Below are 17,357 nucleotides of genomic sequence, written 5' to 3' on the forward strand. Positions count from 1 at the left end.
AGGTGCAAAGTAGAGAAGGGGTCATAAAGACAAATGTAATGACTTGAAAGGAAATAAGTTTGCAGGTAAGATTCAAGGCAAAGCCCCCAGCTGCAAGCTAAGCTTTATCTGAGCTTGCACTGTTAGGCTCTGTAACTGGTGCCTTGCAGTTCCAGTTTAGAAAGTGGGGAATGAAAGAAAGCATTAATCTGACTGAAATCCACATAACAGGATTGTGTGTGAAACAAAAGTGAAACCAGACAGTGCAGTCGGTGAAATACAGCTTGAGGAGGAGGGGTGAATGTGCTGGAAGCAGCAGTTCCCTAGCCTCTTTACTGCAGCTGAACAAGCTTGAAGAGGCATTAGGCGTTAGGAGGGGTAGGAAAAATCAGGACCTAGTTACTCTTATTTGATTTTTGCAGCAGAACGTTCTCACCCGAAGTAGAGCTGTTCGAGCAGGCTGCCAGGGAAATGATTTGCATTTGGTAGGACTGCCCCTCAGTTCCTGCAGTTCGCACTGCCCTTGTGGCACTTTAACACTAGTCATTTGTTGGAGGCTCTGCATTTGATGTTTTGATTTTCACCAGTTGCTCTGCAGAAAAGGATTGTTCAACAGTCGAGGACTACGAGTCTTTGGGAAGAGGCAGAAAACATGCATTCAGAACTCCAGACAGGAAAGCAGTAAGAGAAATTGCCTAAATTATGGATAATCTGCTGCATAAGTCTGTCTTCTCCTGTTTTATAAAGCTTCCTATCCATGCAGTTTGGAAACTTGTATCGACAGTGAAAGCCAAGAGGATTCAAGAAAAGGTAAAAACAAATTAAAAAAAACCCAACAACTTAATTTGTAACCTTGGGGAGTGACCTAGCTATATCTTAAAGGGGAGGATCAGAAGTTTAGCTGCACTGCTTTTTAAATGTCAGTAACTGTGAGTAATGGTGCTATTTAGGATTTTATGACAGCACTATGAATTTGAAACAATTTGCTCTGAGAACAAATAAGTTTTGATTCTGAGGAAATTACTGGACAATTAAAGTGATTGGGGTCTGAGACCATGAAGACTTAAGTAGTCATTGCCTGCCTCTTGAGGATCACAGAAGTCCATATTTCACTGCTGTCATGAGTTCTTTTCAGTGTAATTCCAGTTCATCTTGAACCACTCATCTCCCTACTAGCTGGGTAAAATAATTGTTAAACTTCCTTATATTCAAGATAGTCTTGAATCTGCTTGCTATGCTAAGGCAGGTATATTTGCCAAAATTAATTCCTAAATAGGTATATAAAATATACCAGACTTTCCCTCTTTTAACTCTTCTCTTAGCCATGAGCTTTATGCTGTGCTGTTCTCTGTTCTGTAAGGGCTTTACCTTTGCTAAGAGATTTCCATTCTTCTGAGGTCAGGTGTAGGCACTGGTCATAATTTGGGCCCTGCGTCACGTAAATATGTTAAATAAAATGTTGCATTCTTGGCAGTAGTGCTTGTAACCTGATTTCTTAAATGTTTTGATAGATCATAATTTCTTGAGTTAAATGCAACATGAATATCCTTAGGAGATCTGAATTGTAATCTGAGGCTGTTGCTGTTTCACAGGGAAATGGAAGCTGTTTAGCATGGGCGGGAGGAGAAGGGGTGAGTCTGGAATGAGGCCATCTCTGATGAGTTACTGTTCCTTTTCATCCAATATGTCCCGGATATTAAGCTGTGTGATGAGCATTCAGAAGAACTCTATAACAAGAGCTGAAATTCTGCATTCCTTTGAAACAGTTAAACTTCTATGTTCTCTCTGTGCTAAATGATGCTGAATAGCATACTTCTCCAAATCAGAGGTCATCAGGCAAAGAAAGACACATTCCTTTGCCATGATATATTTTGGAAAAAAAAGTACCAGGGCTGTAACTGGTGGGGGGTGGGTGGGAGGGAAATCTGCTTTTCCTGTTTTGGTACAGTAATGTTCATTATTTTCTTTTTCTTGCTCCTAATGTTTTTACAATGGCTAACAGCTCAAGCACTACATGCTTAAAGAAACATTGTGTTCATTCTCCTTGGGTTTGTCAGATGTTGGCAGGGCTGATACCACATAGTAACACTTGCTGCTTTGACTCTACAAACACAGAGTGCAGTTTTGCTCTGGAAGCTGCCCTGCATGGTGTTGAAAATAAGCTCTTTATTTCTGAGGATCACATTCTTTTATTTAGCAGGGTAAGTCTTTGGGATGGTTTGCTTAATACTGACTGAATGTCTTTTAATAAATGTTATCAGTAGATGCTTTTTTTCTTCGAGGGTTTTTGTTGTTTTCTCCCTATTCACCCTTTACTGATCTCAGTGGGCATTAAATTAAAGCCACAGAGAGCTTAGCACATGCTAACTGTGCTATTGTCATGTTCTGTTCTGATATATTTTGTCTGATGCACATAGTGATGCTTGTCCAGTCACAGAGGCAAAAATCACAAGCAAAGGATGCTGCAGCAGGGCTAGTTGGCTAATAACTTTTGAGTTATCAAGATTTGTCCTGACAGCTGAACTTCAGAGGATGCACAGGCCAGTTGTAACTTAAACATTCATTGGTGGAGTTGAATGAGAGAATTAGAGATTGAATTAGAGAGCAAACTGTAACTTGATGCTAAATTTAATCATTCCGCTTGCACAAGGATGTGAATATCTTTAGTGCAATATACTTCTGGCACTGCTGCTTCCACTGCTGGAAGAAATCCATTTAATCAAAACAAGCATTGATGTCGTTATTAGCATGTTAGTCCCAAGACACAAAGCTTTATCAATATAAAATGAACTGAATGTGGTGCTACTATTCATTGTCTTTACATTGCTTGATATTGTGCACTGAATGTAATGAGGCTTCTTGAAGAACTGCTGTTCACTGTGATGTTCCAGAAAAGTTGTGCATCCTAGGAGACTTGTTCTCTGATCAAACATTAGAAATGAAATACAACATTAAAATAAGTGTAATGGCTACAATCTGAGGTTAGCTTTGCAAGCTCACTTTAATGAGTTGCAATTTCCTCTGGAAACTGACAAGTAAAAAATCCTGTTTACCAGTTGCTTAGAAACTGATCATCAGTAAGAACATTAGACATCAAATATTTCAGTAAAAACTAAAGCTGTAGTTTATTGTTCAGAAACAACAGATTCTGGAAATTACCACAGATTTTCATGAAGTCCAAGATATAAACAGATTATAAGAAGGACGTGTACAGATAAGAACATCCAGACTTATACTAAGAAGGATAAACTTGGTCACTTCAGGTATACAAATATGGTTTAAGAAGACTATTTCAACACTGGCAGTGTATTAAATGTTTCCTTTCTTGGATCACCTTCTGGAATCATTCCTTACTGAAGGCCTGGGAGCTTGGACTTCAGGGAGTATCAGTATGATCCAATAATGGAATTATTTATGATCTTTGAGATTTTTTTCCTTATTTTTAATTCAAACTTGAATGTTTTAAAGCACAGAAATCTGAAAGCTTTTTAACAAGTCTTATAGAAAAGGTATGAAAATGTGTTTTGTGACTACATGGTGGAGTTTCTTTGAGAGCAAGTGACATTTTAACAGCATAGTTGAGTTTAGGAGGTAATTCTGGCTAAAAAAGGCTTTTATCTAGACCTCTATAGCTATTTCTTAGGGGAATATGTATTTTTTTTAAGAGTAATTCTTATCTAATTCTGTACATGGAATTTTTCCATTAAAATGATTATGATTAAATTCTTGGAATGTAGGAGGTTTTCAATATTAATTCAGTCTGAGTAGGAAATGAAACATGCCACTTATTTTCTTGTCAAACATAAAAGGCCTATTGTTTCAACACATTTAAGAGGCCTCTCTGCTTAGATAAAAAACAATAGAAGGCATGTATGTGGCTTATTTAATGGTGTTTATGCTGGCAGGATTATCTCCTTTCCTTGAAGTCATTTTTCAATTCACTTGGCAAAGCAAGAAATGATTTTCTTTTGTCTTTGTTGCTAGTTAGAGTATATCTCATTAACATTTGAGGAAATTACTTTTCAAGAGTATTGTAAGGTTACCTCTTTCCAAAACATGGCCATAAAACTTAGACTTCCTGTTTAAAATTCCAGCTGGACTCAGATAAAATCTTTTCGTGGAAGAAATTACAGGATGCTTTTTTCATTCACGATCAGTTTCCAAAGGGCATGTGACCAATGCTAAAGCAAATGGAGGGACCATCATTTTATGATGAGAAACCACCATCTTTCCTCCTGAATCCCAGCAGTAAACAGACATTTTTTACATCCTTTCCAGCCAATGCTGTTTTAGAATTATTGCTCAGCTACACACCAGCTAAAAAGATGAATGCTAAAATAATTTCTCTAGCTAATAGTTCATGCATAAGACTGATAGCATCAATGAAGTTCTACACAGGAAAATTAACAGATGAGGCTTTGTCCTTTAGGGAAACCACCAAGTGAGCTTTGGGAGTTCTGAACTGAGGCAGCACAGAGTGATTTGTACATTGTGCTTGGCATTGAGAGTAGGTGTCTTTAACAATTAAAAGAGCTGCTTTGGCAGAACCCTTTTTAGCCTCTTTTCTGAAGGAAGTGAGCTGTATCTGTCCCTTTCCCCCAGTAACTGCAGAACTCCTGGATAGAGAGTCTCAAAGATGTAAAACACCCACACAATGAAAATGAGGCTGGTTGGTAAGAGGGGAAGCATCCTATTAAAACTGCCTTTAAGAGCAGCATTGCATCAAAGAGATGACGCAGGGGAGAACAATCAGCGGTACTTTGTGCACTGGAAAAGCTCCCATCAGGGCTTGCACCTCTCAAATATTCAAGAGAATAATTCCCGAAGCCTGTCCTGGAGAACATAACTGACAATATCCTTGACTCGTATCCCTGGTAGTGGTTGATTGTTGAAGCTCAGTCAGTTTACAAGTCAGTCAACTAGAGGACACCAGACTGCTGGAGACCAGGCAGGACACTCCCCTATTCATGAGAGAGCTATTGCCATTAAAACATATTTGTCTTCCTCAAGTTCACTAATCAAATTGATTTAGAAAGCAGTGACTGAATTGGGAATTGAATTGGATAATAGCATCTATGCTGAGTTGCAGTAAGCTGTGTTTCCTTCAAATCCCTGTTCTAACTGTCATGGGCACGATTTGTAGGTCCTTCTAAGGTCTGAGTAGGAACAGAGTACAGATCCTCTTGTGAGTATGTTCTCCTAACAGAGCTTATCAGATGCTTGCTTGTTTAGTGCATTGTTCTTTTGCCTTATCTTTTGCTTTCCTCAAAAATGGCAACTCTGTTCAAGTCAAGGTCTTATCTCAAAGTAATTGAGGAATTAACACTATCTTTGAGGAAGACAGTGCTCACAAAGGATGGGTTTTTAATCAAGGAGAAAAAAGCTCACAGGTTGCATGCAAATAGGATATAAGGTACCACCTTTCAATCTGTGTTTAACATCTAGAACAATTTATCTGTTGTCAGCCCATACTCTGAAATTGTGGTTAGAAGTGCTTATAAAAGACTTTATACAGATGAAATAGAGGCTATAGTCCTTGTGCACAGTTTACAGGTGGAAGTTCTCTGTTACATATACAGTCAGACTGAAATGAAGAAATAATTCCTTACAGCTTTAAAATCTACATTAGCTGAATCAAATTGTCACTGTTCAACTTTGTCTGTAAATGCAGTTGTTGTACATCAAGCAACATTAATGTAACTGAATCGGACACATGTTTGACACACAGTTTTTGAAATTACAGGACTACAGGCATTTTAAGTACACATTTCAGGTGACAATATGGGACTTTTGCAAGAATCAGCTCTTCCAAGTGGGAAAGACTTCAGACATCTAGTTAGTTGGCCTGGAGATGAGATACTGTGGATGCAGCTAAAGGGTCTGAACAGGACATGACTTTATCCAGTAAAAGATCTGGCAGCTTTTGCTGAAATAGCTGGCACTTCATCTCTGCTCTGAGATGAACAATACCTCCCATTGCACAGAGGTTAACCTCTAGCTGGAAGTGATGCTGTCTCTTAGTGTGAAGAGACGTCTCTCTCTGGAGAGATGGGATCTGTGGTTGCTAGTGTTGTAACAGTGATAATGCTTGTATTATGGCTGTGATAGTTCAAGTGCTACTACTAGCTTACAAAAAAACAAGAAAGAAAAGAGAGAGGAACTCTGGCTTTGTTTTGCTTTTCTAAAGGTTTCTGTATCTCAAGATACAGGTGTAGGTGCCTCAGGTTTACAGTGTAAGTTATCTATGAAATATATGGGTATTACAGATGACATAGTACTTCTCTACTAGGACAGCTAAGAAATCTGTATAGCTATTAATGAAAAGATCATTGTAATGGCTTTATAATGTTCAGTTAAGTTTGCTTAATAACAGTGGTATTTTTATTTTTTGGTATGCAAAAACTAATGTATATGTTAAATTTGAGATGACACTTTGAAAATGCTGCTTGCTTTGAATGACTAAGGCACTCTGATTTTTGTGGTTAAACAGAGGCTTGACTCATTTTTCTAATGAAAATTTTTCCCTCATTTCTCTTATTTGTGTTCTGAAGCATAAAAAGCTCTGAGTGCTGTGTATCCCTGGGATGCTGTATGTCCAGAATCTAAAACATTTTGATTCTCTGGGGCTGATGGATATTATGTTGTTTAATATTTTATGCTTAAATCCATTGCGTCAAAACAATTACTATGATCTAACTGTTCCTTGCTGTTCACAAAATCATTTGGAAACTCTAGGTCTTCTGATAGAGATGAGTAGATCAGGTATCTTCTTTGTCACATTAGCTTCTCCTAAGCTCATTTAGATCAACATTTGAGAGACTGCATCAGAACAAATCCTCATTTGGTCCGATTTGTCTTTCCACTAGACTTCCTCCTGTAGTCATATGGAAATTCCTGTCAGGAATGTATGAAGTTTTCCAAGGATTTACAGATTCTTGTTTTTTTACCCAAAGTAGAATTTCTGCTTGAATTATGATCAGTGGCATCAAAGCTTGAATGTTTTGCCTCCTCAGATAAACCTCTGTGTTGAATTACCATCTTATATTTCAACCACAGGCTGGGTCTCCATTGCTTTTTATCAGACATGACTAGACAAGTTTTCAAGCATATGTGATGTCTATCTATATAGACACTTTTTAAGATGAGCAGGTTTTGGTGTTGCCATAAGAAGCCAGCAACTAATACAAACCACTTGAAGAAACCACTAGGCTAAGCAAGGATCCTAATTCTAAGGCACTGAGCTTCTGCCTTTTCCACAAAAGCAAAAAGATGTTTTCCAAACAGAAAACATAGAACTTATCTAGCTGCTGATGGACTGTGGCAGCTCTTGCCTAATGGTTTATTCAAATTCTTATTTTAATATGTTGAAAATGTATTAATCTATATGGTCAATGCTTACCTATTTTTGGAGTCTAAGTTTGATATGATCTTCTGAAGAAATCTTACATCATTGACATTTTAAATAGGATTGTATTACATTTCCTGAAATACTGTTTTTAATTTAGGCACTTTTTGTGACATAGATATCACATCAATCAGATGTGGCCAAGTTGGATGGGGCCCTGAGCAACCTGGTCCAGTGAAAGGTGTCCCTGCCCAGGGAAGTTGGAACAAGATGATGTTTAAGGTCCCTTCCAACCCAAACAATTCTGTGTTTCTACAGTTCTTCACTTAGGCAGTATCATGACTGAAAGGTTGTTGCTGACAGCTGTTGCTGGGGAAAGGAGGGGAGTGGGGCAGGCGGACTGCCACTTCTCAAATCCAGTGAAACGAAAACCTTAACAGAATAGGCTGTGCAGTAGAAAGCTTGTCTCTCTTTAATCCTTAAGCTCAACTTTTACAGCTTTATTTAAATAACTGGTAGAACAGTACATGTAAACACAAGTATGTCAAGGATTGAACGCCAAGAGAAAAGATTAGAGAACTAAGATATATTCAATTACTGAAGCTTTATTTGAGTACAAATGAAACAAATTATTTGCAACTAAAAAAAATCTGTCTTATTCTCCTGTTTCCTCTCTTTTTCATATAAGAATATGTCTGCCAGATACAGATGGATTAGATTTACTTTTTGGAGCCTTCATGTTAGCATTTCTAATGTCATGGAAAGACAAGGAACCCAACAAAGCTTAGGGAGCATTTAAAGTTTTGAGACAGTCAAACAAAACAGATGCCTAATTCCTGTTTTCTTAACTGAATTTCCTCAGCTGTGCCCTGTCAAATCAGCTTCTTGCACCATCAGATGTACCGAACCTGCGCCACAGTTAAGAGGTACTGTGCTCATGTGCACTCAGTAACACATGTATTTATTTACATTTCTCCCCAGGAAATTAGACAGAAACACAGCAGCGCTAGTTTTTTACCATGTTTTAAAAATAATCAGAGCAGAAACTGCTCAAGAGGCATTAAAAAGGGCTAGGTGAAAATGCTTTTGAATGTTTGAAATTCCAGGACTGTCAATTGCAACAATTACAAAAATGATTTAGCCTTTCAAATTCTGATTTCTTTTCAGAGAAATTTCATTTGGCCTTTATATTCAAGTTTTGAGGTTCATGCTTTCCAGATTTTCTATGCAACTAAAAGGATTAGAAGCCTTTTTCAGCACAGGCAAACTTCTTTGATATAATGGCGCCGTTCCACGTACCAGCTTGTAATATCAAACAATACGATATTAAAGCCCAGGAACTACAAAAGCTTAAACACAGCAGTGTTATAGGCATTAGGCTTTGGGTTGTAACCTTCCTCTGGCATTCTTGCCATGTCAAGCCTTTCTATGGTACTTGCTTTGCATCCACAGGAAGTAAGTTTTAGGCAGCTACAGCCGAAGCCCAGCCCTGAAGACAAAGCGGGGAACCTGAAATAGTAAAAGCAATCTTAATAATAGTGATTGTCTTTCATAGTAACACATGACATTTTCACTGAGGGCTAAAATAAAAGAATATTTGCAGCCATCCTATATCTAGGACTCAGAAGTGCTGGCCTTGCTGCTAGAAACTTTTAAACCTGACCAAATTTCGTGTAGCTGCTCCTTCAGTTACAGTGCTGCAAAGAGCTCTGTGTTTGAGCAGGGCTAATTTCACGTGGAAGGACAGGATGTCATGCCACAGCTATTTAAAAGGTTGCTTGGAATTACTGTCGCCAATGACTAAGCTGCTTCAAAATAATTTAAATGTATCAAAAAAAGAAAATAGTTCTGTTTAAAGAGAAGTGCTTGTGAAGCTTGCATACCTGCAATAAATCTGAGACTCATCAGAAAATATTTGCTAAGAAGTTCCCATTGGGATCAGAAGCCATTGTGTGCAGAGATGCAAAAATGAAGTCACTTGTTTTTTTCTTCAGTGTGGATGTATTTCTTTAGGTGGCCTAGGGCTTGGTGGGGCAAATGGTGCTATTCCTTTTGCCACAAACTGCAAAAGGAAATGCTGTTTTAGAGGTTTTGGCAAGTCTGAAAATGGACTTTATTTTTCCTCACCAATTTTCAGTTTCTCTGCTACAGTTCTGCATTCTTTATGCTTTGACCCTGGGAGCAGTATCTTGATTACACTCTGTAGGATGTAACAGCTTAATTGCTGCAAAGCTTAATTTATTCAAACCTAGCTCTCTCTCTTTAGATGTCACAGTGAGGCTATGGTTTAGGATAAAACAGACTTTATAAACAGGAAAAACTGCAACACTAAGGTTAGTTTATTCTGCATCCTTTATAATCTGTCCCTGGAAGTGAAAAACAGCATCACACTGTACATAAATGTTGAAGATGTGAGGCCATTAAAAAACAAAGATCAACTTTTGAAAAAGGGAAAACAATTGGGAGTGAAAATTGTGGGAGATATGGAAGATGAATTCTTAAAAGCACCTGGTTTACTGAAATCTGTATCTACTGAAGAACATAATCCAGGAGTCCTGTTTTGCAACTTCAAGGGAAGCAAAATCAAGATTTTGGTTCTCAATGCGTACACACATAAGCAATTTCTGATTAATCCACATTGCTACTACAATGCTTCCAATGATTGTTTTGTTTTGTTTTTTCCCTGGATGGATGATTTTCCACAGGTGAATGACTGATGAATCAGAGACATTTATATCTTGGTATCTTTTTATTTCAGCATATTAAGTAAGTCATAGATATATGGCTGGATAGATATATTATTTGACATAACCTAATAGTAGATAAACTAATGATAAACAGATTAATGATTAAGTAAATCATAGGTATAATAGGAATAATAGAAATATAAAATGTACAGTATATTTGATGTGATGTGATAAGTATGTTCTCATAACAGTATCTTAATACAACTTAAGATAACCTTCTGACCTTAAATATATTGTATGACATATGAAAGATCTAGGATGGAAATCATGCCTCTCATTAGATATCAAAACATTCTGGTCAAGTTTTAAAATAGTATATAGGAAATTCAGGGTTAAAATTTAAGATGAACTTCAAATAGGAAACAAGATTTTTGATGATTTATCACTACCAGTTTCTGTACTCTATTTATAGAGTTGTATCCTCACAACTCCTCAACAGATCTGGATTAGGCTGGAGGCCCTCAAAGATGGAATGGGAACTGCCTAATTTTTTTTCCTGAATGAGAAATGGGTTATTTTTTTCTTCCTTCTGGATAGGCAGTTGTCATGCTGAATTGTACCAAATGTCCCCACTAGCCAGAGGGTGGGGAGGAGGGCCTACGATACGAGTTTTGACTCTTTTTAAATTAAATCCTCCTCGGGTGCTTCTTGGCTTGTTGCAGATGCACAGAATGCAGCTGATGTTAGCTGCTGAATTAGTGGGAGACAGAGGCACACCTCAGGGCCCTTTTAACCTTCCCATTGCGACAGCCTGCTAGAATATACTCTCCCAATTTATATAATACAGCTGTAGGGTTTATCCCTCCCATATCCACTCCTGTCACTTTCAGCTGGGGCTGTATGCAACCTTTGGTGATGATGGACTGAATACCTAATCTATTATTTAGAGTTAGGCTACTAAAGATGGTGATGTTGCTGGGAAATATTTTAGCACCTCTTTTCAAGGCAGACAGGAGCCTTCTGTGAAATGTGTGTTTTTTAATTCCCTAGTGCTGAAGTTTGATATTCATTAGCAGTGGTATGGAAGCACTCCTGAACACTTGTTCCCACCTCCACTTCATCCTAGCACAAGCTTGTGTAGCTGGATAGGGGATGAGGTCAGAAGAACCTTGTTAAATTTGGGTATTTTACTAAGTTTCTAAATGTTACATAACCTGTGTGTGCAGTTTTTATTCCTCCCCTTGCAGCCTTTTTGTTGACTTTGACTAAGAAAGCATCTGAATACATATTTAGTCTTTCAATTCACCAGCTGGGCCTATCTTAAAGTTAGGGGTCTTTATGATAGAGCACATAGTTGCAATAGAAGCACACTACATTAATTGCTTTTATCAGTAACCTTTACCAGCTTTAAAAATGTGACCTCAGACCACTCTTTTTAAGACATGAGGGAGGAAAAAAAATCCTCTGTATATTTGACTTCCATTTACATACAAGTTGTATTAATACTGAAAATAAAAAGGTATATGGGCTCTCCTGTAAAACAAAAGTTTGTAACAAATTCCTCCCAACCTGAAAAGCTGCCACAGTCTTTCGCTTGATAACATTTTTTGGCTCTGAGTCTGAATAAAATATCACAGCCCATCATATTATGCTTAAGTGTGTTATCAAACAAATCATCTTATTCTTGCCAGAAGCTGAAATCCTGTAACTAAGTAAACATCTGTTTATTAACTGCCAGCTCCTTACTGAGTATTACCTTTACCCTGTTTTGCTCTCACCCATGGTCTTGGAGAAGAATTTCCAAGAGAGAGTTGGCAAGCCTACTTGTCTGTAATATATGCAGCATTCCTGAAATTCTTGGCACATTAGCCTTGAATCAATTCAAATGAAAGTACTTTGCTGTTTCTGTTTTTTTTTAGCCGTTTATAGTTTCATTGTCAAAATGTCTTTATTCTCCACCACAGACATCTTGCTATAATGTAACTGAAATAATTTAAAAGTAAATGGGGTGCCTTCTTTGCCATGTAATAAATTGCAGTACTCCTTCAGAAAGACATAAACATTTACTAGGGAAGAGTTTTCCACCTTCTGCTGTATTCAGGCCACAACAGGATGGTAGCTGCAGCTGGCAATGCGGAGCAGTGGAGCCTTTGTCCTGTAGCAGACATCCTAACAAGGCATTTTGCCTGCCTCAGCCAAGACTTCCAATAGTAGCTTGCTTCACCGCATATTCCAATTATAGAGCACATGTTTCTTGGCTGTCTTTAACAGGCAAAGTGAAACTAGATCTTTACTTCACAAAATGTCTCTGGAAATGTGAAGCCTCCAGTAAATAGGATAGAGGCACTTGAGAGAGCTTCCACATTAGTAGTGAAACTTTTACTGGAGCAGTCAGCTTTGAAAACAGTCACTGAGGGTAAAACAGAAACAGCTGAAGAGCTCTGTGTGTCTTAAATAAAGGGAAGGGAAACCTCTCTGGAAAATGCACAATTAATACTTTTAACTATTTCAGAATGGTGCAGCTGAAGGAAGAAATAGTAGGTGAGTATTGAATATGTGGATGAGAAGGAAGGTATGAGAGAAGAAAAGTATGGAAGATTTAATGCAGGTTTGAGATAAATTGAGAGCTATGGTCAGAAAAGTGAATTAATTTAGTCTTTTCCTGAAGGATAGATTAAACCTGATTTTCTTGAATGATCTGAGTATACATTCACAACAGCTCAAACTGATAAAAGGTTTTAGTCCTGTGACTGCTCCACACTGCCTTCCTGCACTAGTTCTGAGAATTCAGCAGTAGAGCCTTTTTTGAGATAGGCTTTCTTCCTGGCTAGATCAGTCCTCCTGAGCTGGGTTACTAAGAGAGGAGAGTGTCAGGGCCATGCAGAACTTGGCACAAGCAAAAAGGCAACCACAGAAGCCTGATTTTATGTCAACTTAAACTGCTGTGGTGCTGCACCCCTTCTCTGAATGTATGATATTGGTAGGGATGCTACTTAGGGATGGGATGACAGGGTTAAATTCAAGTGGTTTAAAAATCAGTGAAATACAATTTAAGACTACCACAAACCAAAGTTCTTTAATTAGCATAATTGCACAGTGTCAAGACAGGGCTGAGTTAAGGTAATTTGAAAATGTAGTTATGTTTCTTACATCTTAACATGCTCAGAATTATAAAATTAAATGAGCACTTATTTCCTTTGGGAAAATGGTATCATTTTTCTTCTTTTAAACTTGAACTGTTTTTATACATACACACACATACACATACACACACACACTCACAAACATCTGAACTTTAGGTGTAATTGCCTTGGGTTTTCCTCTGGAGAATTCTATTTGGAGATGAGGTGATTGCTTCTATCTGCTTCTATCTGCTGTTGAACAGCATGGATGGAAAGGATGTGGAGATGAAATTTGCAACACAGGCTTTACAAATGATGTGTCATTTAAAGTGTGTAAATTAGAAGGTCCAGTATCATTCCTCCCCTGTCCCAACTCCAGTCATACAAGTACTCTGTAGAGGACTGTAAAAGCACTGGTGACTTTTTGACTTCCAGATGAAAGACAACAAAAAATGAGATTAAATCAAATGAAAACCCATCTTACCAGAAGCAAATTGTTTTCTACCATGAAAGCTAATTTATGCTCAGTGTATTGAGGGCTGTTTGAATTATACCTAAAGCAAAGCAAGCGAGCAGTGGAGAAACCTGTTTTGACAGAAGGAACATATATGAAACCTTTCTGACCCAAACTGAAGTGCCATAGAAAGCTTTGTCCTTATTAAAATACTATCAGAAAAATCTCTTGTTATAATGTATAAATAAATTCTCATGAGATTAACAAAATTTGTAATAGATTTCAGTAACACTCAACTCTGACAGACTTTAAACAAATGCATCTTCAGAAGGATACTATAAAAGGATACTTTAAAAGGATCTGGAAGCTCACTTGTTCAGAGCAACAAGTATTTCAAGGGCTGTTATGGTCTAAAAGTGACTTCAACAGGATTCTGTGTAATAAATCTCTAATCTGTGAACAATGCAGTTATAGGTATCCTTGTTATGTTTAAAACACATTTTACTATTTTGGTAGTGCTGTAACACAAGGGAGCCATTGAGATGAAGATGAATTGATTGACATCCCAAAGACTAAACCAAACTTGAAGTTCAGCTTGCATATAAACAAGCTGCAGGTTAAAGCCTATCTGTTTAATGCCATTAGACTGAATTCTCCCTTCTTTGCTTCCAACTGATTGATGACACTTCCTGGAACTTAATGTATTTACTACTTTTTAATTTTTTCAAGCTTCCCAGAGGCCTTTAATTGTTCTGAAGAAATAGAAAAACAGCTAAAAACAGCCTTTTGGGTTGCTTCTAGATTCAGCACACAGAAGCTATGTATGCTTTTTTACAGATGCCTATTAAAAAAACCAACACGTAAACAAAACATAGACAACCAATTTCTTAGCCCTAAAAGCCTAAGGGACCATAAAAAGAACTGAAAGCAGCAGTGCCTATTCATGCACCCCATACCTGTTCCAGCGTCTTGGCTATGCCAGAACAACCACTTCTGATTTAATTAGAGAAGTCTGTATTCACTGATGTGCTGGGTTATTCCAGACATGAATCAGTTCCCACATGAACTTAGCTGTGGGTCAGTTTGTGGTTGTGGGTCTGAAATAATCTAGTGGCTGCCTGCTGCTGACAGCCCTTCACAGAAGGCAAAGTCTGACTTGGCCATTGATAGGAGGTAAATTACGAGAATTCTGTGGGGAAAAGGACAGGGAGGGGATGGAAAAGGACAGGGAGGGGATGGAGTGGTGGTGTGGTGGTGGTTGGGTAGCAGGAACTCTTTTTTGTTGATGCAGAATGCTAAGGTGGTGCTGTGTGGCACTGAAACCTTGCAACACAGCAAGAGAAGGAGAATGCCTGGGGCAGGGGGCTGCTTAAGTTGCCATTGTACGCTCATGAAACTTCACTCTCCTGAATACAAAACATTTTCCAGAAGGTTTGCTTGCTTTTATGAAGTATTTTCTGGACTGTGAACTAGAAAGACAAAATGCTGAGCTATCAACCACCAGTGTTGAGTCTTTTTTCCCCCCAAAACCTATCAGTATTGCATATCCTTTCAAGCACTGCTTTTTTTTTAAAAAAAGAGATTCCTAACTGTGACATTTAAGGACTGTTTTTGTATATTTTTCTGGTTTGTATACGTATTTTCACTGGAATTATTCTGTTTGGGCTAGACATGTTTGCTCACTGGAAATTCAGAGGAAAATTTTATTGCAAGATTTTTTTTCAAGATTAAAAGAAGTAAAACAAATATTATTGTAATTTGTGAGTACAACTGGCTACAACAGGTTACTGTAAGCAAAGCCTTTTTTTAAAATTTCAGACTTATCTCTGCAATCATATTTTAATAATGTGCTTTGGTTTGCCAAATAATGCCTTTGCCACACACTTTAATGAGGCTTCCTGAAGATATTAAGGCTGTCCTAATCCTCTTGTGTATCAAACTCACATTAAGGATGGGATTTTTGAAGAAACAATATTTAGCAGCAGTTGTAAATAAAATACTTTGAGCATTGTCTATTAAACAGCCACTGTTTGCAGGTGTGGAATATGGCAGAAACTGTAATATAATTTTCAAGGATGGATATAGTCCTTGTATAATGCTGAAGAGGCGCTTCCCAGCTGCCTGGCACCATCACAGGCTGTAATATTGGCAGATGTACATAATGTGAAAGAGATTAAGCCTCAAAGATGAAACTTTTTTAGGTGTTGCTGTAGAGTAGGACTTGCTTTTGACTTCTCTTCTTGTGAGATACGTGAACACAGTTCTTAGTTACTTAATATGCAGACTTTGTCACAGATATTTAGGTCTCAATTGTGAACAAGCTCAGTAATGTTCAGGAACTCCCAACCTTCTCCCCAAAACTTTTCACGATGTAAAGAAGTCCAAACATGTTGTGGATGTAAACAGTATTAGGACCTACAGGCTTTGGTTTTTTTCTTCATGAAACATTTACCTAAGTTTTTAATATTTAATGATAACATATGATATAGAAAGGAAGAGCTGCCTGTTTTAACAAAGTAACTAAATGTTTTTCTTGTTGGGTGCATCAGTTTTGTGTTGAAATTGTGGCATTATAACTGTGAGCATGTCATGAGTATCTTGGAATGGTTCTTAGTTTGCCTTACATACAAGTTAACAGAAGTGCTGTCTTGGAAGACAGTCACTGCCACTTGTAGTGGGATACTTCACAGAGTAACCATGGAGACCCTCAAGTAACATGTTAACTTTATGGGACAGGTCAGAAATTATGTAGTAGGTAATCTCAAATTTAACCTGTCTGTTGTCATCTTAATTTCCTGAATGCAAATATCTGGAGCCTTTACTTTAGGGCAACACTTCTAACTCTTCTTTACCTCTCAAAATATATTGACAAATCTGTATTACATTAGCACTCAAAATTATCTTCGAGAGCTTCAAAAGAAGCAAGGATGCTCTTTAGCTTCAAGAGGCATGCTATTATGAGTTGTGAGATTTATTTGAAATGTTAAAATTCAGTTCTGTTAAATGCTGCTTATGAACTGACAAAGACTGAGTTTGGTTTCTTCTGCTGCTTAAGAAAAACAAAGCCAAGGTGACAGGTTGTTAATCATGAGATGTCTATGCAAGTGCTTTTTTCAGTCCATGTTGTCACTGTTCCTTTAGAAATGGGATGTAAAGCCTACAATTAGCTCATCTTCATTAGATTTTGACCTTGAAAGTTGAAAGGCATTTTGTTCTTACTAGTAGTGTATATCATAAATTAAAATTAATCATCTCAGTGGAAGTTACTTTTACTTAAAAACTTCCCCAGATGAAGAGCTCAGCATCACAACAGTAGTTTCAAATAATATTCCTTTGGTGTCTAGATAAGCATAATTGAGTTGAAAAAGCATTTTTTTTCCCCCAGAATTCAACTAGTTACTAGGGCTGGTGGTTTCATGATTGGTAGCTAAAACCTACCTTTAAAAGTAGTTACCTGATGTGTTTAAGATTTTGCTTTGAGTTGATTTTTTTTTTCTGCTAACATTTACAAGAATAGGATAATGTGGTGGTGCACAACCAACCAGGGCTACCAGCCTAGACTTGACTGTACTATAACTCTAAGAGGAGCTACCTAAGGCCTTAAGATGACACTAGGGAGATTCCCATTATTAGGAAGAATAAAAAAAAAAAAAAAAAAAAAATCACTTTTAGGATGATCAGGCATTGGAATAGGCTGCCATCAAGGGGGGTGGTGCAGACACCACCCCTGGAAGTGTTCAAGAGGCGTCTGGATTTGGCACTGAGTGTTA

The 17,357-nt window shown here is 37.7% G+C and overlaps 1 protein-coding gene across 2 annotated transcripts in view; it reads left to right on the plus strand.

Annotated features, from left to right (window-relative positions):
• Positions 1-495: 495 nt before the first annotated feature.
• The window catches only part of ATP2C1 (ATPase secretory pathway Ca2+ transporting 1), a 62,102-nt gene continuing 45,240 nt past the window's right edge, over positions 496-17,357 (plus strand). The window contains exon 1 of one of the 2 annotated variants that reach the window (XM_069007441.1): positions 496-789. In XM_069007441.1, the coding sequence (XP_068863542.1) occupies positions 682-789 (108 nt within the window). In that variant the 5' untranslated portion in view covers positions 496-681. Of the gene's footprint in view, positions 790-2,015; positions 2,181-17,357 lie in introns of those variants that run through there. The other variant, XM_069007440.1, reaches the window with a different exon arrangement.

The sequence above is a fragment of the Aphelocoma coerulescens genome, chromosome 2 (genome assembly GCF_041296385.1).
Source record: "Aphelocoma coerulescens isolate FSJ_1873_10779 chromosome 2, UR_Acoe_1.0, whole genome shotgun sequence".
Classification (NCBI taxonomy): Eukaryota; Metazoa; Chordata; class Aves; order Passeriformes; family Corvidae; genus Aphelocoma; species Aphelocoma coerulescens.